The 22,790-nt window shown below is 45.0% G+C and overlaps 2 protein-coding genes across 7 annotated transcripts in view; one reads left to right on the top strand and one right to left on the bottom strand.

Moving 5' to 3' along the window:
* put (activin A receptor type 2 punt) overlaps positions 1-17,668 on the bottom strand; it is an 84,127-nt gene extending 66,459 nt beyond the window's left edge. For 2 of the 5 annotated variants that reach the window (XR_012895002.1, XM_075893725.1), the window contains exons 1-3: positions 16,789-17,668; positions 9,449-9,655; positions 3,523-3,678 (exon numbers count right to left, since the gene is read on the bottom strand). Coding sequence is in view for 4 of the 5 variants with exons in the window: in XM_075893725.1 (XP_075749840.1) it covers positions 3,523-3,678; positions 9,449-9,655; positions 16,789-16,909 (484 nt within the window). In the remaining variant the exon portion in view is untranslated. Of the gene's footprint in view, positions 1-3,522; positions 3,679-9,448; positions 9,656-16,127; positions 16,699-16,788 lie in introns of those variants that run through there. The other 3 variants (XM_075893726.1, XM_075893727.1, XM_075893728.1) reach the window with 3 other exon arrangements.
* Positions 17,669-18,248: 580 nt separating this feature from the next.
* On the top strand, positions 18,249-21,651 carry LOC119172398 (uncharacterized). Of its 2 annotated transcripts, XM_037423474.2 has the most exons (5): positions 18,249-18,358; positions 18,474-18,545; positions 18,741-18,917; positions 19,447-19,760; positions 20,149-21,651. In XM_037423474.2, the coding sequence occupies exons 3-5, from the start codon at positions 18,758-18,760 to the stop codon at positions 20,659-20,661; spliced, it is 987 nt and encodes a 328-aa protein (XP_037279371.2). In that variant the 5' UTR covers positions 18,249-18,358; positions 18,474-18,545; positions 18,741-18,757; the 3' UTR covers positions 20,662-21,651. The 2 variants fall into 2 exon arrangements, with proteins under 2 accessions (XP_037279371.2, XP_037279372.2); XM_037423475.2 differs by having other exon boundaries at positions 18,280-18,545; positions 19,588-19,760.
* Positions 21,652-22,790: the final 1,139 nt, after the last annotated feature.

Genomic DNA, 22,790 nt, shown 5'->3' with positions numbered 1-22,790 from the left:
GCAAGCACTCTCAAATTATGACAGGTAGATTGGCACTATGTCTCAAGAAGAAGGTATATAACAGCTGTGTCTTGCCGGTACATAAGTACGGAGCAAAAACCTGGAGACTTACAAAGAGGGTTCAGCTTAAATTGAGGACGACGCAGCGAGCAATGGAAAGAAAAATGGTAGGTGTAACCTTAAGAGACAAGAAGAGAGCAGAGTGGATTAGGGAACAAACGGGGGTTAAGGATATCATAGTTGAAATCAAGAAGAGAAAATGGACATGGGCCGGGCATGTAGCGCGTAGACAGGATAACCGCTGGTCGTTAAGGGTAACTAACTGGATTCCCAGAGAAGGCAAGCGGGTTAGGGGAAGACAGAAGGTTAGGTGGGCAGATGAGATTAATAAGTTTGCGGGTATAAATTGGCAGCAGCAAGCACAGGACCGGGTTAACTGGCGGAACATGGGAGAGGCCTTTGTCCTGCAACGGACGTAGTCACCCTGATGATGATGATCTGCGACGAATGTGCGCGCGTAATCCGCGATCCGTCGTATAATAAATTGATTTTCCAGCTTGTCCAGATTGAGTTGTTGATGTAGCAGACCAAACTCGTGCACTCGCTCATCAATTTCAAGGCTCCAAGAGCAGCGAGGTGTTAATTTCCTTTTCACGTAAGATTGCCACATTTTCGAGTGGAGGCCACGGCACAATATGTTCATCGTTGCGGACGCGTCGTTACAAGCACTCTACCTGTTGACAGTAACCTCCATTGCGCGGGCGGCGAGCACATTCACCGTAAACGAATTGATTCTCTGTTGTTTGCCGACGCGCGGCGAACTCCACTCTGACGACCCGTCACGCAAGTTCGCGTCAGACGGGGCAAACGTGCGGCAATGCCGCGTTCAGCGATAGGACTGCGATTCCGTTCAATCGTTGACAAATTGCTATCTCTTGTACCTTTAATTCTGCTTTTTAACTTGCCGTCCTGTAACTGTTGAGGCTCCAAAACACTGCCGCTTTCAGCGTTGTCGACAACCGACGTGCTCGTACGTGAGTTAGGCCTACACCGGTGACTCGGCGACCACCGTTGAACGCCGCGAGTTTGCTGTCCTCTCTGTCCTGAGTGATTGCGGGGCTCTTTCTGAATTCACAGCGAATGAACTATTGCCACACTCGCTTCACAAATTAGTGCGGCGAGGAACTTCTTTACTGCGACAGGCAGTTGACAGCACCATGACACAATGGCACACGCCCGTGCGCGTCACGATGAAAAAGCAGACGCCGGAAGCGCCACATGGCCAATCGGGTGCCATAGGTTTTGTCACGTGCCCCAAGCAGCCAATAGAATCGCGTGGTGGTGCTTCTTGATGACGCGATTTTGCTGAAAAACCAATGAGCAAGGCGAGCCACTGGTGGCGGGAAATTGAAGATGAAGAACGACCCTTCAGAACGAGACCAAGATTGCCAGTTAATACATTCACCCTATTATAGTTTGGAGCCAGTCCGGTGCGGGCCGCAGTGCTATTCTGTCAGCGCTACATAAATTCATTCAGGTAACCGGAAGGATACACTGCTAGTGGTACTGCCAGATATATCCAATTCTTTGTCTCCCTTCTTCATCCTTGCTAATTTATTTTATATATTCTGGTTTATCGAATTCTTCTGCACTTTTTCATGTTTTTTTTTCAAAGGAACATTATTATTGTTCTTATCTAATTTCTCTTTTTTTTAGCAAGTGTTGTACAAAAAATATCTATTATAAGGTACAGTGTGGCCAATCCCCCTTGTGGGTATGAGCCAAGATCTTCTAGGCGACAAGACAAGACCACAATAGCACGTGTGTAATGGCAACGGTTCGGTGTGGAAAAAGCGCGACTTTATCGTCTATTTGTGCTCAGATTCATCTCACAGGGGTGTTATAAATTGATTTTGTGCCAGAAATAATGACGCCAGAAGGTAGAAACTTTTCAGATAACTGCAAAAATAGTTGCAGATTCCGAAAATGTCAACTTCAAAAAGTCTGTTTTTTCGTAATTTTCGGCCTTTTAAGACCCCTGTCCCCCCTTAACTTGAGTTTGAAAACCACATTATTATTGCAAGTTACGCCGTAGCCGAAGGGCTCGGGATATTTCGATTACCATGGGTTCGTTACCTTGCACCTATATCTAACTACATGGGAATCAAGCATTTTCGCCTTCATTACAACAATCAGGCCGCCATGTTCGAGATTCAATCCTGCAACTTTCGGGTCAGCATTGTAGCACTATAATGACTATATTCATATGTCGGGTAATGCTGATCAGAGAGTCTAGGCCCAGAGTCAGAGAGTCAGCCCGACTGTCCTGTGCCAGCAAATTTTATAATTGCGACCCCCCTCTCCAATTTATCCTCACCATTTGACTTCACTAGTCACCTGTTTTGTTTACACAACACACCGCTCGTTACCTATAGACTATTTTACAGGCGAGTTTGAGTGCCGCCATATTCATCAACAACTAAATGAAGAATGTTACACTAGATGCAAGAACATGAAAATGATTGCGTTGGAGCATACGGAGTCTCATGTCCTTGTTAATTCACATTGAATATACATCAACAAGAAAACATTGGCTTAATCCCATGATGGTGGCGACCAGATGTCTTACGGAAAATAGTTTATACTGTGTACAGGTGCTAATGTTCTGAGTACTGCGTCAGTTCTACACTAAGTTGACGGCCCAGCCAAGCCAACAAGCTGCCATGCTTACGTGGTCTGGTACAGAGAATAAATTGGGCATTGATTACGACTTGATGACAGATCTATCTCTATGGTGCCATAACCAAAATTGGTTTGTGAGAACTGTTACATAAGCAACTATTTAGCTGACTGTTCACAAATATCCATCACCTTCAACTTACAATGATAAAAAAAAAGAAGAAATTCAGAGGAAGATGGAAACTAGAAGGAATGAAAATATCATGAACATGGGCTTGTCACTGGAGCCACCATCTCGACAAGCGAACTTGCAAAAACACTGAACTGTGAAGAAGACGTGTCTACTTGTCGAAACAGTGGCTAAGGTCACACGAATATTTTACACCAGTATTCCTGGATACCATTATGCATACACGAAAGGAACAAAATATTGAGGGCCGGTTTCATTTGTTTGATAACGTTAATCGATCACCTACCCACTCGTTAACAGATGACGTGCTACATGACGCCAGCTGGCAATGAACGCCACACACTGTCATGGCTGCGAGCGGTGCTGACTAACTCTCCCAGGGTACACTTAAATATCCCGCAAAGCGGGCGAGGAGACAACAGTCGCAGCAGCTCAATTGGCAAGAGCATCGGGCGCATATCCTGAAGATTCAACATTTGCCAGTGAAAAGATGTCTTCTCATTCGCTGCATTTTATTCAAATTGCCTGCTCGTTTCCATTACACATACAGGGCATACGAAACGCATGCAAGAAATAAAAACAGGCACAGACACAGAAAGCAGCATGCTGCACTAAAGTTGCAGTAAATCAAAAATGCCGGAGAGAACACCTACAAGGTGTACCTGAAGTGATGACAGCAGAGGGCTGCAAGTTGGCATTGCACAGGTCGCCCACGCAGCAGCAGAACAGAAGCTGGACACTTGGCTCTCGGCGCGTTACTGCACAGTGCTGGCTTTGACTGCAGTCGTGGTTGTTGCCCACCCAGCAACCTGAGTGTGAGAAACGAGGTGCAAATGAGACATGCATATATTTGACAGTGATAATACAGTTCGCACAGTTAGGTTTCACATTGTCTTGTTAAATGTTTTTTTCATACACAGCACAGCTTAAAGGGACCGACAACCAATTTTTTTTCTAGCCAGTTTTTTTCCGCCGTAACAGAAAGCTTACCCTTCGTAGTGTTCGTAGCTACAGTAGTTAATCCCAAGAGCACGTACTTATTTTATAAGAAGTATTTTTCGACCTGTAAGGCTCTGAACACTGATGTGCTATTTTGCCCAGCAACACTGAGAATTGATAGCGATGCCGGTGGCCCTTCTAGCCACTTGTGCACACTGTCATTCTGCGTTCACAAGAGTTCCTGTACCTATGCTCTACCACGTTTTTTCTGAGCTTCACAACTAGTTTTGAAAATAAAAAGCCGTTAAAATAAGACTGTGTCTTTATGCAGCTTCTCTGTATTTGTACCATGTTGTGTGCGCCTGCGCCCAAGGTTGTTGCACTTGTGTCGTGGATGGCTTGTCTCGACGTCGTTACTCTCTCGACACACGAGCCATGCCAAGTCACCAAAAACGTCACTGCGCATATGCACTGCTGTGCCTACTGGCAGTACACATCATTTCTGAGACAAATTGTAAATAGAAAACTACATTGCTTCAAACCATGGCGACCCGGAAACTGCGTGCACGGTTTCATGAGCAAGCAGAAAAGTTGCTCAAGATGCGCTGACGAGCATGTGATGATTATATCCCATGCCACTTAAATGCGTACTACTTATGCAGGCCTATATGTACATTTCTATAGAGTAATATATTTTACTATAAAAAAAAACACATTTCAGTACTCACAGAAAAATTGCTAGGTGTGTACACTATTTTGCGGTCACATGACAGGGCAGCTCGGATAATTGAAGTTTCTCTACCAGGTGGCGCCACAGGCTATTTTCGCTATTTTTTCATGTTCTGGGCAGTTGTCAGTCCTTTTAAACAGAGGGTCTGAACAAAGAACAGTAGCAAAAGACTGGGCCTCACTGTTGTTTTTCCTACTCCAGAAAAGCTAATGATAATAATACCATCTAAGGTTTTGCAAGCCAAAACAACTATGCGATTGTGAGACACACCGTAGAAGGGGGCTCAGGTAATTTCAAGCATCTAGTGTTCTTTAATGAGCACTGACACAACACAGCACACATTGCTCTAGCGTTTCACCCCCATCAAAATCGAACTACCGTGGCCGGGATCACACCACAAACTTTTTTGTCAGCAGCTGAGCCCCATAACAGTTACCCCACTGTGGCGGACGCCCCAGAAAACTTTATCTAAAAATTACAATGCTCTGTAGAATGAACAGTAAAAAAACAAAGAAACACTTTGTGCTCTGCGATACTGTCATATATCCCATTTCGTTGTCAAAAAATACATAAGACAAATCGGAAGTTGTTTGAATACTTGTTTAAGAAAGCATTGCAGCAGTGTGCACAAAGTGGTTAAAGGTCCACTTCGGAATTCACTGTCATTATGGCGGCGGCACGCCCCTTTTTTCAGTATTTTTTCAGAAAATGGTATTTCATCTAATAATCAGCAAGGGTTTCGCAAAGGGTATTCCACAATTTCAATTCTTACTGAGGTTACGCATAAAATTGGACAGTGTTTAGATGGAAAAGGTCAAGTAGACATCATATTTATTGATTTTCGAAAAGCATTCCAGAAAATATCTCACAGAAAGTTGCTTAAAAAGTTGTCTTGTTTGACTGGTGACAGTCAGCTAATAAAACGGATAGAGGCATTTTTTTCAAATAGACAACAATTTGTTGAAATAAATAATGTCTCCAGCACCAATAAACCAGTCAGATCGGGCGTTCCGCAAGGGTCCGTAATAGGCCCTTTACTTTTCTCTATCTATATCAGTGACATGGGTGCCGATTTTTCTCAGCAAATAGCTATAAAACATTATGCAGATGACACCATTGTGTATGCCAAGATAAGCTCCACTGACAATCAGCTGGAGCTTGATAACCATTTACAAAAATTGGTCTTTGGTGCGACGAATGGCAAATGGAACTGAATGCATCAAAAACTCTCTTCAAGCGCATGACACATGAAAAAGACCCGTTATCCTTTTTTTACAGCATTAAGGGCACAGTGCTGACTGAAGTAAAGAATGTTAAGTATCTAGGTGTTCATCTTACACATGACTTGAACTGGTCCATGCATGTTGACAGTGTTTGCAATAAAGCCATGCGTAAACTTTGGTCGTTACAACGAAAACTTCACGATGCCACCCCGGAAGCTAAAACAATGGCGTATAAAATGATTATTCTTCCAGTACTGACCTACGCAAGTCATCTATGGGAACCATATACCAAAACAAATGCACTAAAATGTGAGCGTACACAAAACAAAGCCTTACGGTTCATCTTCAACTCCTATTCCAGAACTCAGTCTATTAGTGAGCTTAGAGACAGAGCTTTAATGACGGTAAAACGAAAAATGCAACATAATCGACTGATATTCTTTTTTCACATACTCAATGGAGACTACAAGGTTCACCTAAGGGAACACATCGCACTACAGCCATTTACCACATCCAGAACAAAACACTCGAAACATATCACACCACTTAGCTACAGAACAGATTTATTCAAGTATTCATTTTTGGTTTGGAGCATCGATGACTGGAATCCATTACCTCAATACATAGTCGAACATTGTGATTTACAAAGGTTCGAAAAGGCTTTGTCAGAATATTTGTAACCAAATTGCTTGTTCCTTGTAGGTTGAACGTGTTCAATGTACTATATCAATATGTTCAATATGTACTATATCACTTCAAATCTTTTTTCTCTTTTTGGTGTCGTGTACGAGATGTATTCGAACATGTTTCTTTTATCCGTAACCTATGCGGGATGTATTCTGATATAGTTTTTGCGTTTTTGTTTTGTTATTTCCATATAGTGTGGGTCTTGAGCGTATAGTGTGAAACTTGTTTCCACATATGTTCTTTGTACATGCCAGATATATAACCCCAACTTCTGTCTTGGCCCTTGGGCTGACAGTATGAATAAATAATAAAACAATAAAAAAATAAAAAGTATTGCAAGGTTTTAGGTAAGCAACACTTGCAGCTGATGAAAGAGATTATTGAAGCGCATCGCATCGTATAGTTGGACCAGCTTGCATGTAAATTCCGCATCAGTTTCTCTGCTGCAAAAAATGATTGCATACCTCAATCGGTCATAAATTTTGTCCTGTCCTCAAGCATAATCAGCAAGTCATAAATGATTTGTTATTTAATAGTGATCGATGCAGTTCTTGTCTGTTGCACTGTTCCCTTTTATAGTGTGCCATTTATTAGCTCGTTTTTCGTTCTTTTTTTCCACAGATAGTGCCAGATTCCGCAGACCATCATTTCAGCCAATCGTGTGTCCGGATTTTGATACATGAAGCCACTGTATCTCAACTTATATGACTTGATAACCATAGCGTTGTGTGCATCTGGCATTGAGGTGGAAATGACACTGCCTTCTAAAGCTGTAACTGATTATACATGGTCCTGGAATATGTGTAAACCCACATACATAAGAGATGATATCTGGGATTATGAGGCACGCTGTAGTGGAGGGGTCCGGTAATTTCGATCACCTGGTGCTCTTTAACCCATTCGCGACCAAAGGAGGAGAAAAAGAAAACTTGCCAAGTGACAAAATTTTTACAGCGAAAGCCATTACGAAATTACAACTCGGGTAACGCCCAGTTGTCCCCCGCTGCCGCCTCTGGTGCCCGTAACCACAGTGCGCGAAATTGGGAAAAAAAACGTAGCACCAAAGACACTGTGGACGATAAAGGCGCACATTGACGAATAGCCAGAAGACGGGACCAATAATCTCGAAGACAAGTTAACCAATGGTGGATTTTCAATGTGCAGAGCTGGTGCCTCAGACCACCCTATGGTTTGACAGTATCATGGGCTGTGAACCTAAATTCCGTAGCTAGCTGCAAGAACACATTTCGTGTAACAGAATCGAATTAGTGGACCCTTCCTAGTGGATCCTAGTGGATTCGTGTAACAGAATCGAAAAGGGACCCCACAACACCTTTCTAAGTGATCACAGAATGACCTCAATGCCGGACGACCAGAGTGCCTCACGAATTCACAGCCACAAAATCCTTTCGCAAGTATAAACACAGTTACAGGTTCGTTGCACACCCTGAGGACTTTCGTCACAAGCGTGTCGGAAGTAGAACGTGGGGGGTGGAGAAGATGGCAAAAGGCCAAGAAGTAAGGTCACTGGGTGCCAGCACCTTATGTATTCTCTATTCAACTTTTTTTTTTTAAGTAGTTGGCTGCCCATTCAGATTTCTTGAAGTCAGAGCAAGCAGTTTCTGACTGTCTTTGACACGAAATCGTAGATTCCCCACCTTACGGTAATGTTTGGGTTCCATGTCCACATAAGCCTCGACTACCAATCTGCAGAGTTTTTATGTTCAATAAGTGTTGCGGAGCCCCTTTAGATTTGTGTTGAGTGAATGCCCATCTTGGTGAACAATCTTAGTGCGGCCTGATATGCCACATAATGTTTACAATAGATACACTTAGTTGGGCGTCCCCAACAGCTATTCGTACACAGCCTGCCATTGGAAATACACAGCAGGCTGCGTCTGCAGACCTGCTGTGGATGCCCAACTAATTCTGTCTAACAACATTGATTTGGAAAGGTCTGTCATAAAAATGTGTTTGACCATACTACATCAGTATTTTTCTACCTTAGAAGGTTTATTGGCAGAGAATAGGCAATGGTCAGCAGCATTCAAGCACAGCAACCACAAGCTCGTGCTGACAGCGGTAACACTGATGCACAGAAATGCTGCCGATGCCCCTCTTATTCACTGCAAAAACAAATTTACCGGGAGACACGCTTTATTCTGACCACAAGGTTTTTTACCAAGGGCCATGGAAGTGATTTCCTTTTGTAGCCACTTCATGCTGCTGCATTTAGATAAGCCATGCAACACTATAGGAAGTCACATACTGCTTTGGCATCCCGGGACGTTACAAAATAGAGAAGGAAGAGCTCTTTTCTCACTGAACTAAGACAGACTAAGAGAGAAGGAAGTGTATGTGCGGCACGCATTCTGCTCATGCGGCACGTCCACACCCCCTTAGTGTCATCCTGCAACGCCCACATCCACCCCAACAGGCCTCAGGACACACCCTAAGACCAGGAATGCTTTGCACATGCCACATCAGAAGCTTGTGAAACTCAATATTCATACTACTACAGCAGCCCTCCAACAGGAAAAGAAAAAGCCAGGCCTAACTGCACAAAAGACATTTTCTGAGTACAATTTCTAACTTACATTGCTGCCCACTGCCAAAATGAAACACGAAATTAGTCTACTGAAAGTTTGCTAGGTACAGTAATTGGCCTTGGATGGCTTCTGGTTTTGGCTTTTCGCATAGCTTTCAAAACAAAAGGTTTAATTAAAAAATAAATAAATAGTAACACTAAGTGAGGTACAAGTCACAGGAGGTGCCATACAGGGTTTTTTTTTTTTTTTAACATGAAACATGCCTTTTGTTCATACACACAGTGTGCTTGCATGAAGCATGTAGGAGCTCATAGGACACAGCGCTGTGTCCTGCTAGTTCACCGTCCCGTTCTTAAACTGTTCTGCCATTATGTTCAGGAAGAGATGAAAAGATGACCAAAACCCTCTTCGCTGATAGCGTACACTGTCCATGGGCCTAGGCACCCCATACCTTTAAGTTTGACGCTGAGCACGCCACTGTTGTTCTGCCAGAGGACGTAGCAGAGGTTGCCCTTTTCGTTCTCCCCAGGCCGACACTCCTCCGACCCGTTACAGCCCGGAAGGGGCTGGCCATCAGCACCCGGAGAGCCTTGGCACAGTGTCTCATTGTAGTACTCGCATCGCATCAGGCTGGGTGGCGGCCGGTCGGGGCTCACGGCTGCACGAAAAATGCCCGCACAAGTGGTTAGCCTTAGGTGATGGTTCACACATTTTAATTACAGCTACATCCAGGCCATTTAGATATACCAACCAATCAAACTATACACAATGCACCTAACACAACTAACAACAATCCAACAACCGCAAAAATCTAACCAACTGCAAATGATGTTGCACAACGCAGTACTTATGCACACAAGTACTGCGCTGTATGTACACATAAACAAAATTGCTCGGATATGGGGACTTGAACTGCGGGCCTTCAGTGGCGAAGCTCAATGCTGTAACGACTTAGTCACAGGGGTGGTCTAACCCACAGGTGCGGCAGTGGTCGACTCTGTTCTCAGCACAATCACACTGTAAAACAACAAACTGAACTTGCAATAAAATGAATTAAAGAAACGTATATAATCCAGAGCTCAATTCTTTCCATAATGCAAACCTTTTTGTGACTGCTTACATGGTGTTTATGATGCACAGCTTGCATTGCTGAAATGCTACATTTATAAACTTTAAAAATCACTGTTAGATGGTTTCTGTTTTAGATGGTTTCTGTTGTAATATTTTCTTGCACACTTTCATAACTATAGCTAGTACTAAATAATTCACTCATGTTACCTCGCCTATTTTAATCGATCACCGGTAATCAACGCTTTTGAATCGTCGGGCTTGGCATGTTAAATTTGTTCACCGTTCACCCAGCACTTCATAGTAGTTAGTCCAGCCATTCAACTTTCTGAATCCATTTGAATTTGCCCATTTTCGCAACATAGTGATTTTGGGCAGACCTCTGCGCGAACCAATGTGTGAGTGTAAGTTGTTGAAAAAGTGCCCTAGGCTGGCGCACTTGACAGAAGTGCGTGCCCCTCGTGATTATGCTACAATAACATTGAAGTTCTATAATGAAAAGAACCTTTGCAAGCCAAATATTAAAGTGTCAGCTTCACAGTTTGACAATGTTGAACAGTGAAAATTGCCACAAATTTATGCCAGATATTCAACAGAGAGCTGTTCCTAGGAGTCTGGGAAAATTTTTTCAACAAAAAATATTTGCGGAGGTCCGCCACATGTTGAAAGTATCGAGGTGGCCTTTGACAGTTTCCAGCAGTTTTGGTTTTGCTTGCATTGTTATATCAGACACAAGGTCGCATCTAGTGTCACTAGTTGCTCCTATGACGTCGTCGTCACGCAAGCCTGGGTGAGCACAAGCGCTGCAAAACACATCTGCTGCTAGAAACTGTCTTGCGATTCCCTCTGAATTGAGTGAGGACGAACTTGGAGTTCAAGAATGACAGCACCTCAGCTTCAAGTTTTATGGCGACGACGTTTTGCGTCAGTCTGAGACATTCGCATCCATCCCCCCCCCCCCCTCTTCAAAAAAAAAAAAAAAAATCTGGCTATGTGTCTGCATTGTGGCACTTGTGAAGAACAACTTCCTCTGCTCCTATGGTATTCGATGCGACACTCACAAGAAAAAAACAAACATGATAATTGTTTCGTCAGATGTATATTAAGCTCAGCCGAAAGACTTAGAAGCCTGGGTTTGTGTTTGCATATACAATTTTTGAAGGGTGCCTTTGTGTTGATTAAAATGGTTTGATGCATTTTTTCAGTTATTTATCTCTGTCACTCTCTCTGTTTTTTGCGGGCACGACATGGACTGTGTAGGACCACATCTGTTCTGTCTGTAGTAGCCACGCACAGTTCCAAAAGCTTTCTCACTGACAGGCTTGTCCTTAAAACTTCCCATATTGGAGCTTTCAAGACAAAGCTATTTATCTTTTTGTCGACACAGCGTACAATTTAGGCAATCACGACTCAAGCATCAACTTTAAACATGCCTCAATCATCATTTGAAAGAGCGGCTAACAAGCGCCCACGGCAGCACGCTTCAGGAGAAAGGCACCGCATCGCCGCCTAGTGGTTTTCGTGAAAACAGCCTCACCGGGGGGACCGCTGTCGTCCCACTTACCCTATCTAGTTCATAATACAGGAACTGAAGTTAACTGTCTTTGAAAGTTGAAAACCGGAGCACAAAACAAGAGAAAAAAATTCCCTTTTGCATTTCACTCTGCCAGTTTGTTCATGGTTGTTTTGATTGAGAGTTTTGCACAGGTACATCGAAAGTCTCGCTTTACGGTGGCCTTTGCAAACCGATGCATAGCACACCTTGTGTAATTCACAACTGCTTTCAAAATGTAATACTTAAAAGCAGGTATGATCTTATAAATGATGATGTATGAAGTATGGTTTCACATTTTTCAAAGCACAACAGAGTGTCCTAGCTGATACCACATGAATGCAACAGGCCATCTAAAGGCAATCATGGCAAGATGGCATGCCAAGTTTTTTGTGCCAACAGTCGCTGTTGTGCGATGTTGTAGTTGGAGTAGAAGGTGGTTTCTCCATTCAAATAAAATTACAACCACATTGTTTTTGATGTTCTTATTTGCCCTAAAATACTGCCACAGTCCACAGTACTAGAAGCAGCTACACAAAATACACGCTTAATTTGTATCACAAGGCCTCTTAAATAAATAGCCTTTCAACAGTCCCTGAACAGAGAGCATATCCAAATGGCCATTAGCAGTTGGTGAATGCTATGTAGATCACAGACCAAGGCCTCTGAAATTTAGAGCGTGCTTTGGGTGATGCCCGATCCCAAGTGTCAGGCAAGGTGCCAGTTATGCTGATTTTAAATGTAGTGGTTTCCGCACCACTTCTGGCTTGTGGTAGAAACACTCGTTTTTAAATTATGGTCATAGCATTATAAGAAGTCTACTTTTCACAGCACATCTATTCATATTTTCAAACGTAAAACTTTTTTCCGGACGTTACTGTATGTCCGTAACATTTCAAACCAAGCTTTCCAAGCAGCTTTACCACTGTATTACCAAACCAAACTTAAGCTTATTCTCACCACCACATTCATGAACCAACCTTAAAATTAGGGAAAGGACAAGAAAAGCATAAGTGCCCCGCCGTGGTGGTCTAGAGACTAAGGTACTCGTCTGCTGACCTGCAGATCGCGGGTTCGAATTCCGGTTGTGACGGCTGCATTTCCGATGAAGGCGGAAATGTAGGCCCGTGTGCCCAGATTTGGGTGAACATTAAAGAACCCCAGGTGGTCGAAATTTACGGAGCCCTCCACTACGGCGTCTCTCATTATCATATGGTTGTTTTGGGGTCGTTAAACCTCACAAATCAATCAAATCAATTGTGAGCTTCATGTTGGAAACAGGTAGGAACCGATGGCATAGTTAGTCAAAACTGATTGACTGATATGTGGGGTTTAACGTCCCAAAACCACCACATGATTATCAGAGACAACGTAGTGGAGGGCTTCTTTAAAGGGGTGGTGCCATCAAATTTCGAGGCTGAAGCAAGCCCCTTGTGGGTTTCCTCTGAATGCTAGGACACTCCACACAATCGGTCGTACACAGCGAATGTTTAGAACATATTTTAACTCAGCTCAAAAGTGTACCTAAATGCTGGTTCTCCCGGGCCGAAGCCCATCGCAAGCACGTCCAGAACTGTTGCAGCTCTCTAGGAAGGCCAACAGTTGCAGTGAGGTCACACGAGATCAGTAGTGAACGTAGGTGTGCGCAGATTTCCCCTCCGGCAGAAACAACAAAAGTTCATCGCAGCACACCCCCTTCCTATCTATGTAAACGGATGGGTCTTTTAACTCCCTGCGCACCCTTCCTGTGATGTCAACGACTGTGTGGGGTTGTGTTTGCACAACCCCCCTCGTAAGTGACTATGGGAGCGGCCGCCTCCTTACACCCCCCCCCCCCCCCTTTCGTCCCGTGCACACGCCAAATGTAGTGAGGGAAGCGACCTCCCCCCATACCGGCAAAGCATCGCGGCTGCTACCCATTTGTTTTGCAGGTGCTCGTGCGACACGTGTGCGCGAGAAAGCTAGCGAAAGCAGACAATCGCCTCCGAGATGGCGGGTCGCGCGTGGCCCACCATATCAGAGGTCATGAGCAGACGATAATCCACTCGATGTGCGTCACAGCCTTGTGTGGGCCACGCTACACTGCAACGTCACAGCACAATTCTGCGCCCAGAAAACCGAAAGTGGTCCACATAAAAAAGGCGATATTATATTATTTAGCGAAAATTATTGAATCGTGGTGAGTATATCATGCTTCCTGGAGATATAAGAAACACGTGCAGCAAATAACGCGCAATCCACAAAAATGGTGGCACCGCCCCTCTAACGTGCATCCAAATCTGAGCACACGGGCCTACAACATTTCCGCCTTCATCGGAAATGCAGCCGCCGCAGCCGGGATTCGATCCCGGGACCTGCGGGTCAGCAGCCGAGTACCTTAGCCACTATACCACCGCGGCGGGGCGTTAGTCAAAAATGACTTCTACGAGTGAGAGGTAAACGTTTGACAAGTGGCGATATTCGCAGAAAACATTCAAAGACTCGCATTGAAGTTGCTACAACAAAAATATAATTATGAGGCACGGCGTTCTGCTGAATTCCAGGTCCATTTTGACCACACGGGAATTTTACAATGTGCACCTAAATCTAAGTACTTATGTTCCCCTGCGTTTTGCCCCCGCCCCAATGAAAGGCGGCAGCCAGGAGTCGAACCCACGACACCGAGCTCAGCGTGACAGAGTGGAACGACGCAAGACGAGAACAATATGTTGGGGACTTTTTTCCTGTTGCGTAAATATCCCTTTCTGGTACTGTGTCAATATATTTTATATGAGCAGAGAAGGCTTAGCAGACATTAATTGATGTTTTCGCGTCCAGCATTAAGGGGGGTGGATAGCACAGACGTGTGCAACTACTACTGCCCATCACTCTTCAATTGTTAAAGCAAACTTTACAGAGAGGGGGGGGGGGGGGGGTAGAATCGGTCAATAAAAAAATACAAAGCCGTTCTATAAATAATAAAAAATTACTTGGAAGTTTTTATTTTTAATGAACATTTGTGAAAAAAGATTTAGCATATAGATTGGTGAAATCTCTTCTGGTTATTTACATGTGCCCAGGGTATCATGCTGAAGCAAAATAATTGTAGGCGTGGCCATTCTATACTTAAAAATATAACTGTTTTGTGACTAGAATTCTATGGCTGTTCTTTTTTTTTAAATTAAGAACTTTAGAAAAAATACGCTTCTAGCGGCAACAACATTATCTTGCTTCAGAAAGGTGGTATTAAGAAAAAAGTCGCAAAAGCTTGCATTCGATAGCTACAGCGGTTACAGAGAAAATGTTCCTTTTCTAACTAAAGGTAGTGTTCGGAGAAAACGCCATTTATAGTGATAGTTGCCACAGTGCTGACATGGGATCAGGCGCGTTTAGGGCTGTCTTTACACTGCTCGAAAAGACTCGCCACTTCGTGGAAGCACTAGTCAGTTATGCTGGAATATTGTGCCACGAAAATTTAAAAAAAAATCGCATATTCGGTCGTCTTCTCCCGTGACTGCGCGCAATTTACGCAACGGCACTGAATTATAACTCAACAATTCTGCTTTGTCCGTTTCCTAGTGTTCGCGCTCAACACCATTATGAACGGTACCGGAGTACAGGCGCGAAATTTGAGAGGGAAATGTGATGTCACTTTTTAGTAACAAGCTCTTTTGAGGCACAACAATCAATTTAAACACAAAAAGTTCGCTTCCTGGGGTGTGTAGCATCTTCTCAAACGTTCCGATCTCGATGCGGTTCTCGGAACATTTGAAAAGATGCTACACACCCCAGGATGCTGTTGTTTCTTGGAGTCTCTCATAATCATATGGCGGTTTTGGGACGCTAAACCCCACATATCAATCTATCGACGCTGTCCTCGCACGAAAACAACTAAAAAATGACCACTATTGTCTTGCTGCGCGCTGCTTTCATTGTAGGAAAAAAGAAAGAGCGATAAGTTTAACAATGGAAATTAAGAAAAAAAAATACACGAAGAGCAGCGCGCAGTCGTTTTCAATAGCACAGAAAAACAGCAGGAAATATCTCCAAGCGGAAAACGGGCAGCTGACAATTTACAACTCGTTTCATACGAACAATCACAAATTCTGTTAACACACGTGCACATACAGATTCGGCTGCCACGGAATTCAAAAAAAAATTTAAAAAGGCGAGCGCAGATACGTGACAGAGGGGGAGGGTTTGAATGTCAGCAGTTTTTAGCGAACCAGTTTTTACCAGAAGAGCTGCTTGGTTGTTTCACGGCACTTCAGAACAAAACATCGCGGGAATGTGCCTATCTCGGGGCGTGGAACACAAACAACAGTTTTTTTTTGTTTTTTGTTTTATATAAACACGGATCGCTCCTTTGCGGTAAGCGAATGTGATGAAAGAAGCAAGGCGTGAGCGCAGCGCTTCTGGCACTGCACACGTGCTACGCGATTCCGTCATCAATGCGCCAACAAAATCCAGCAACAACAAAAAAAAAAAAAACGGGCACCGCAAAGAGCATGGACAGGAACGAATAACATACGGCGCCGTTCTCCGGAACAAGAGTTCGGACGCGGAAGTTGAGCGGTATTTAGTTGCATCATTTAGCTGTTTCAGCCCCGCTGCGAACGAAGAGGCCTTACGAGCAGGAATACGTCAGCAGCGACGATGTGGCCTTCGTTTCCAAGAGTGTTTCGGGTGCCGTCACGGGCACACCGGTGATGCCAGCTATTTGTCTTTCCTGGTTACGTGGTGGGCCATTCACAACGGCCGTTCCGCTAGCCCAGTTTCTCAAAAGGACACTTGCCGCCCGAAGGAGAAAAGAGAATGCACACGTGACAGCCTTGATAGAAGCGTACGCCAAGAAATGGGGCGATTTAGTACGGCGCTATCACGGGGAACACGCACGGGAAAAAGACAGTATCCGAACGACGAAAAACACACGGAGCCTTCCGGGAACAGTAAGGTAGCGAACGGGGGAACACGACCGCACACACACACGAAAAACAGCGCAGCCTGCGACCAGCGTATCCCGTGGTGGCTGCCCGCGAGCGATAAGGCGACCTTCACCAACCGCGATGTCGCGCGAGCACTAACCACGTAAAATGCTTCGTGGCTCGAATAAAACGCCGCGAACGGGTCAATGCGCAGGATTTCGAAGGTGACAAGCGCGCTAAAAGGGTTAGGAAAGTTAGCGACCTTACCCACTGCGATAGCGAGGCAGGACATCACGAGTAAACAAACAGTCCAGCGATGGTTAATCCCGGGTGCTTCGCACGGCACACGTCCACCTCGGCGCTCCATCTTCACCCGTTTCAGCCACATTGACCAGCGCACATCCAGAACGAACAGTCTGCACTCGGTCGTCGACACGGCGACGGGAATGGAAACAGCCGGACAGCCAAAATATCGCTCTCACGAGCGAGTCCTCACTTCGGCTTCAATCGTCGTCTCATCATAGCTATCGAAAACCCATCTCGACGCACAGATTACGTCGACTCACAATCGGCTGACACACCTCGGCGAGGCGCACACCTTGTCAACGTCATGACATATCACTCCGATCATCGGCAACCAGCTCGTTTAGTTTACATCGGCTAACACTGTCGCACGCAGTAACAAAATACACAGTCCCAATATGGCGGACCTTTTTGTGCCTCCGGAACGAGTACCCGGATGAACGGCCTTCTTTTTTACTTTGTTTATTTGAACGGCACATCGTGTTTTGCTCCGTACGTACGTACGCGTACGGAGAGGTTTTTAAGGAGTACGGTAAACGCAGCGAGGTGTCGCGTACGATTTGGTCCATGGACGAACATTTTTTTTTTCTTTCTCGTAGGCGGGAAATAACAAAAAAGTGGAACAAACTTGACGTTTCCGGTGTGCGATGTTTATTTTAGAAGCGGCGCTCTGTGGGGGGTAGCAGACAGGCCGGCGGGCCGCCACCCCTCCACCTTTGAAGAAAATGATTTTGTACGCCGTAAACCCGTCACTTTGTTTATCGATTGTTTCGATACAAGCACCGATGACGCGAGTGGATCGTGGAACGCCGAATCTCTCGTCGAAATAGCCTAGCGCCACGAGCACACCCACTTCTCCTCGTTAACTGAAAACCGTGTTCGCGCATCAGCTTGTTTTAAAATGAACCGGCTCGGCTGCTTCAGCTGCGTTTGTGTAATAAGCTATCGAATTTCTAATAGATAAGGCGCTTTGCAACTTTGCCATACTGCTCGTTACAACCTACTGTCTTTGTTTTATTTTTTAACGGGCTCCGATTTTCTCTCACTTACTCTTCCCCATGTTCTCTCTACTTGCCAGCGCCTCCATTAGTTTGCGCTGTTCCCGTTACCGTTCGCACCCAAAGGTAGCCTCACATAACGGCATACTCGCATTCAAAACTTGGTTTTTTTACTATCTGCGGATGTTAAAATATCAAACAATGCAGTTTTCATCAACTAGTTATTCATAATGTTTCGTTTACCTTTTAAAACGGGGAGTAACGGCGCTTCACCGACTCCATACGAGTCGGCGATTCTCAGAATCGCGAGTGAAAAAGAAACTCATAAAGAAAGCATACTAGAGGTCTCCCATTGGTGCGTTCTGACATCACTTCTGTAGCGCTCGTGATTGGCCTAACAACATGATGTCAGGTCTAAGAATACGCAGGCGCGCATAAAAGCGGACAACGTGCGCTGCGCGCGTCATTTTGCCGCTCGTTGGTGTCCTCAGCGCGTCAAGCCAGCGGTCGCTTCGTGCCGCAACAAGTGCGCCTAAGTAAGCCGGCATTTCGATTGTGGTGCAAGATAGGACCCGCCGATCGCGAATTGTTTTTGTTTACGGTTGCGCAATTCGGAGTCAAGTGACGACTGACGGCTTCCTTGCTGCCCAGGTGACGGATTGCTCGCGCTTGGCGCTCAACCCCTTTAAACGGATTCGGAACTACTGCAGCCCATCCCAGCTGGTGAGTAGAAGTGCTCGACATCGTCGATCGCCTCTAACGTGTGCATCGCGTGGACTGTGACACACCCTGTGGATTAAGCGCGGATGTTGATTTTATAGTTTTGTTTTTCGATACCTGGATTTATGTAGTTACTGAACCGGACAATACTGAGCTTTTATTCATCTCCTTTTATTCTTTTGTTTTGTTTTTCTACAGGCTACCAAAACTCTACAATGCTCAGTACGTGGTCCGTGACTGGGATGGCTAAGAACCACCACTGCATCAGTGTAGTCTATAGGGATACCACGCAGGCGGACTACGACGCCTCGGGCGAGGCCGTCAACCGCTCATCATCCAGGCATGCCAGCTCAAGCAGCAATCATCTTGACACAGGTGAGGACCGCTCCGACTAACATACGTTTATCCACAGCAGACATAAACAGAGAATGTGGAGCTAGCGAAGCCGGCACAGTATGAAGTAACTTAAAACAGCTGCTTCGAATGCCCCAGCACATAATTCACATTCCTGGTGCTGCCATCAATTGAGGAAATGTTAGCATATTGAGGCATTGCCTGCATTGGTTAATGTGTACAGCTGCTATTTCGGGCAGTCAAATACTAACAGTTACAAGGTATTATAAATGTTGCACTAACTTGAGCGCATCCTTAAACTGTCTGAACGGTTGTTTGATCTTGGGTTGCTGTAAACTGCACTGCGCTTCAGAAGCCAAATCCACAGTCGACATATTGCTCATTAAATTACTAGAGTAAGACATAGCAGCATGCTCTCAAGGGCAAAGTTGCGTACATTTTCCATCGTATAAAACGCAAATCTCAGTGCTTCCAAGTAGGAAGTTAACTTGCATGTTGGCGCAAGACTTGTGTGACTCACTAGTGTGCTGCTTTTGTTCTTCCAATGCAGGTGATGCCTCATTTTTCTTCGATGACCTAGCAAAGCCATATGTGGAGAGCAGCAACCTCAAGGAGTCTGCTCAGCCACCCTTTGTGCCACTGGATGACTCGTTTCTTTTCGATCTTTCTCACTTCGAAACCTTGCCGACAGACCTGAATTCCCCGACGCGGATGTACAACGGTCTGGCTCAGGACAAAGTGCTCACGTCCCTTGACAAGCCCGCCACAGAGACAGCCCTTCCGGGCCAAGCGTTCTCCCCAGCCACAATGGACATGTGGGAGCAGAACGAGACCTTCCAAGACCTGGAGAAACTGATTCAAGAGGTGAGCATCCACCACTGCGGTGCATTGAACACGTTTCGTCATCTTTATGGCGCTGACATGAGGTTACGTATTCTGGCTGCTTTTGCTTAGTAAAGAGCTATGCAATGTTAATAGGACTTGGCAACATTACAGCGTGCAAAATAATGTGGGAATGGGACAATGACACAACACTACACCATTCGTTCAGGCCTGCCTTTTGTTGTCCACAAAAATCTTTAGATAAGCATGAAAGCTGGTAGGTGGATTTCTTAGATTATTGCGACTGGGTCGAAGTGGAGTTTGACATCTAAATGTCCTCGTCAGGCAGCTTCTTTGAGACATTCTACATATTAGTTTATGGTGTCCACATACACTGTTCTGATCAGAAATCTTAATCTTGTCTACACAGGGAAAGGGCCCAACAGTTCTGCCACCTGTATCGAGCCAGTCGTGCTACATCCTGCCATCATCACTCCCAAGCCACCAAATTTCAAGCACCAGCAGTGGCACCACAGTGCTCGCTTCTCCATCGAGAAGCTGCAGCAGCAGTCCCAGTACTACAAGCCAGACGACATGGCAGCCTCAGTCGCCACCGTCATCGAGTGCTACCACCACCACTCCAGTGTCCGTAAAGCGACCTCTCAGTCCCGTCTGCGAGCCAGGCCCTTCTCACGCAGGTGGGCGCTGTTCCCCTAAACTGCAGAAGGTCGAGGAGCCACCGCGGTACTCAGACATGAGGGTCAAGAACAACATGGCATCCCGGCGATCACGGATGACTCGCAAGGAGAAAGAGCTTGAGATGGAGAAGCGGGCATCGGAGCTTGAGCAAGAGAATGAGCTCCTGAGGATCAAGGTCAAGAATCTGGAAGAGCTGACGGACAGGCTCAAAAAGCACCTTATCAGTTCTATCGTCAAGAAATGAGTGCTGGGTACTCGTTCCTTAACTTCATATCACACTTGTCACTGGACAAGTCCCAGTGTGTTTTGTTTGTCAGTGGCAGATGTGTTTTTTTTTTTTTTCCTCTGCCATTATCTTAAGCTCATGCCATCCCTGCCATCATTCCCATCTCTGCCCACTCCTTAAAATGTTGCACTGGGCCAATACCGACATGGTAGTGCACTAGGGGGTAAGGTGTCCGGTTTAATCAAGCTTTTTGCATATTTAAGTGTCTCGCAAATTTCGATGTTTGTTAATACCCGGTTGTGGAAGCCACATTTCTGTGGGAGACAGAACTTAACAAGCTAGTGTACTTAGATGCATTTTAATTAATTCTGTGAGAATCCGGGAAGAATCCTGAAGTTCCAGAATAAATGGCCTTAAAATCGTATCAGCAGAAGGAGAGGAATGTCTGGTGGACACAACCATGCAAGACAAACAGGTTGTGACATGTAGTACCCCAAAAATAAATTTTTTAGATCTTTGCCAACCACTGGCTCTTGGATGTTAAGTTCAGTGGGACAGATGGTTTGATTATTACATTCTCTAGTGCCAAACGTTTGACAATGTGCATCTTGCATGCCATTGACATGTCATGTGACTGTTTAGCTCCGAATCTTTAAATGCAATCAACCACCAATTCTGTTCTCTATAAAGAGAAAAAAGGTGCCAATTGTGCCCACTGCTTTTGTGGTTCCGACTTCCTTCCCCCTCTCCTTCAGTATTTAAAAGCTCATGAAGTGCAGCTTTCTGCATTCGTCATCTATTCCCAGTGAGCACGGTTTGTACATATGTCATTGCCAAAGTTTGAGTTGAGTGTGTGTCTGCGTGTGTGTATAGTACAGACTGCTGGGCAGCTGTGAGTGATATAAAAAAAGTGCCTTGATTCTGCCGCACGAGTGCAATATTGCAGGTGTGTTCCAAGGCATGTTCTATTTGTACATAAATGTACAATAAAAAAGAAATCATGGAAAATGTTTGCACTTTTTTATTTGAAGCATTTCTAGTGGACTTGCTGACGGCACTTAATTCATAGTGAAGCCATTGTACAGTGAGTGAAAGGGTCATAATACTGAAAACCTTGTCGTAACAGAAGACTTGTTTTGTTGGTTTTTTTTTCGTCCTTATGCTTATTTTACATTGGCTGTACCAGGTATTACAAGCACTGCATGCCAGGGGCGTAGCCAAAGGTTGGCCCACTGTGCCTGCCCCCCCCCCCCCCCCATTTTTTTCGCTGTGGCATAGAGAGCGAAAAATGACCATTTTAAGGGGGTGCCCCTTCCAAAATCAATGTGGTCCCTACACCTCCCATAAAACATTTCTGGTTACGCGCCTGCTGCATGCGTAATAAAGTAGCCCGATTCTGTGGCATTTAGGGCAATGGTTTGGACGAGTTTCTGTTTACAAACCATATTGCTGTAGTGCGAAGTTTGAAAAAGAAAAGACAGCTGAAAACACGGGTGCTTCTCTAACATTCCTCCCCTTCAGTTTTTTTTTTTTTTCTCTTGGCGGTATGCTTAGTAACTCGACAACGCGTTAGGCTGTTAGATAGTTTAGGTATGGAAAAAAATGCGTTCTGATCTGGCCAACCGTTCGTCGAGAAGGCGCACATAGGCTCATTCCCGAAGTGCAGATTATGGAACACGGGATATTTGCCCACCCGCCATGGCGGTTTAGTGGTTATAATTACGGTGTTCGAGGCTGACCTGGATTGAAGTCGCGGGATCAAAAGCCGGCCGCTTCTTGATGGAGGAGGCAAAGAGCTTGAGGTCCGTGTACTTTTAGATTCAGGTTCAGAACACAAGATGGCCAAAATTAGCGCAGCTCTCCGCTATACGGCGTACTAGTAAACATATCGTGGTTTTGTGACGTAATTCTACAACGCTAATATTCGATTAGCCCGAATGTGACGTTTAACGTTACTGACACGTTTAAAACATTACAATTAACGTCCACTATATTTGCCTTGGCTTCCTTATCTGCTTGTTTTCATTACGGCTGTGTCATACTAAAACCGGCGAGCCTTCTTCCTTAAACCATGGCTGGATGTTCCAGAGACACGTCAGTAACGAGGGTACGTTCTCTATCTGCCCCTTCGGGCCCAGCAATCATTA

Source organism: Rhipicephalus microplus, chromosome 4 (assembly GCF_043290135.1).
Source record: "Rhipicephalus microplus isolate Deutch F79 chromosome 4, USDA_Rmic, whole genome shotgun sequence".
NCBI classification, from domain to species: domain Eukaryota; kingdom Metazoa; phylum Arthropoda; class Arachnida; order Ixodida; family Ixodidae; genus Rhipicephalus; species Rhipicephalus microplus.
Note: the sequence above shows the minus strand (reverse complement) of the source record. Positions and strands in the feature narration are given on the sequence as shown.

Coding starts and splice junctions, on each gene's coding strand:
- LOC119172398 (XM_037423474.2), top strand. CDS start 18,758: ATGCTCAGTACGTGGTCCGTGACTGGGATGGCTAAGAACCACCACTGC. Junction 18,918..19,446: donor CAGCAATCATCTTGACACAG/GTGAGGACCGCT, acceptor CTTCCAATGCAG/GTGATGCCTCATTTTTCTTC. Junction 19,761..20,148: donor TGGAGAAACTGATTCAAGAG/GTGAGCATCCAC, acceptor TTGTCTACACAG/GGAAAGGGCCCAACAGTTCT.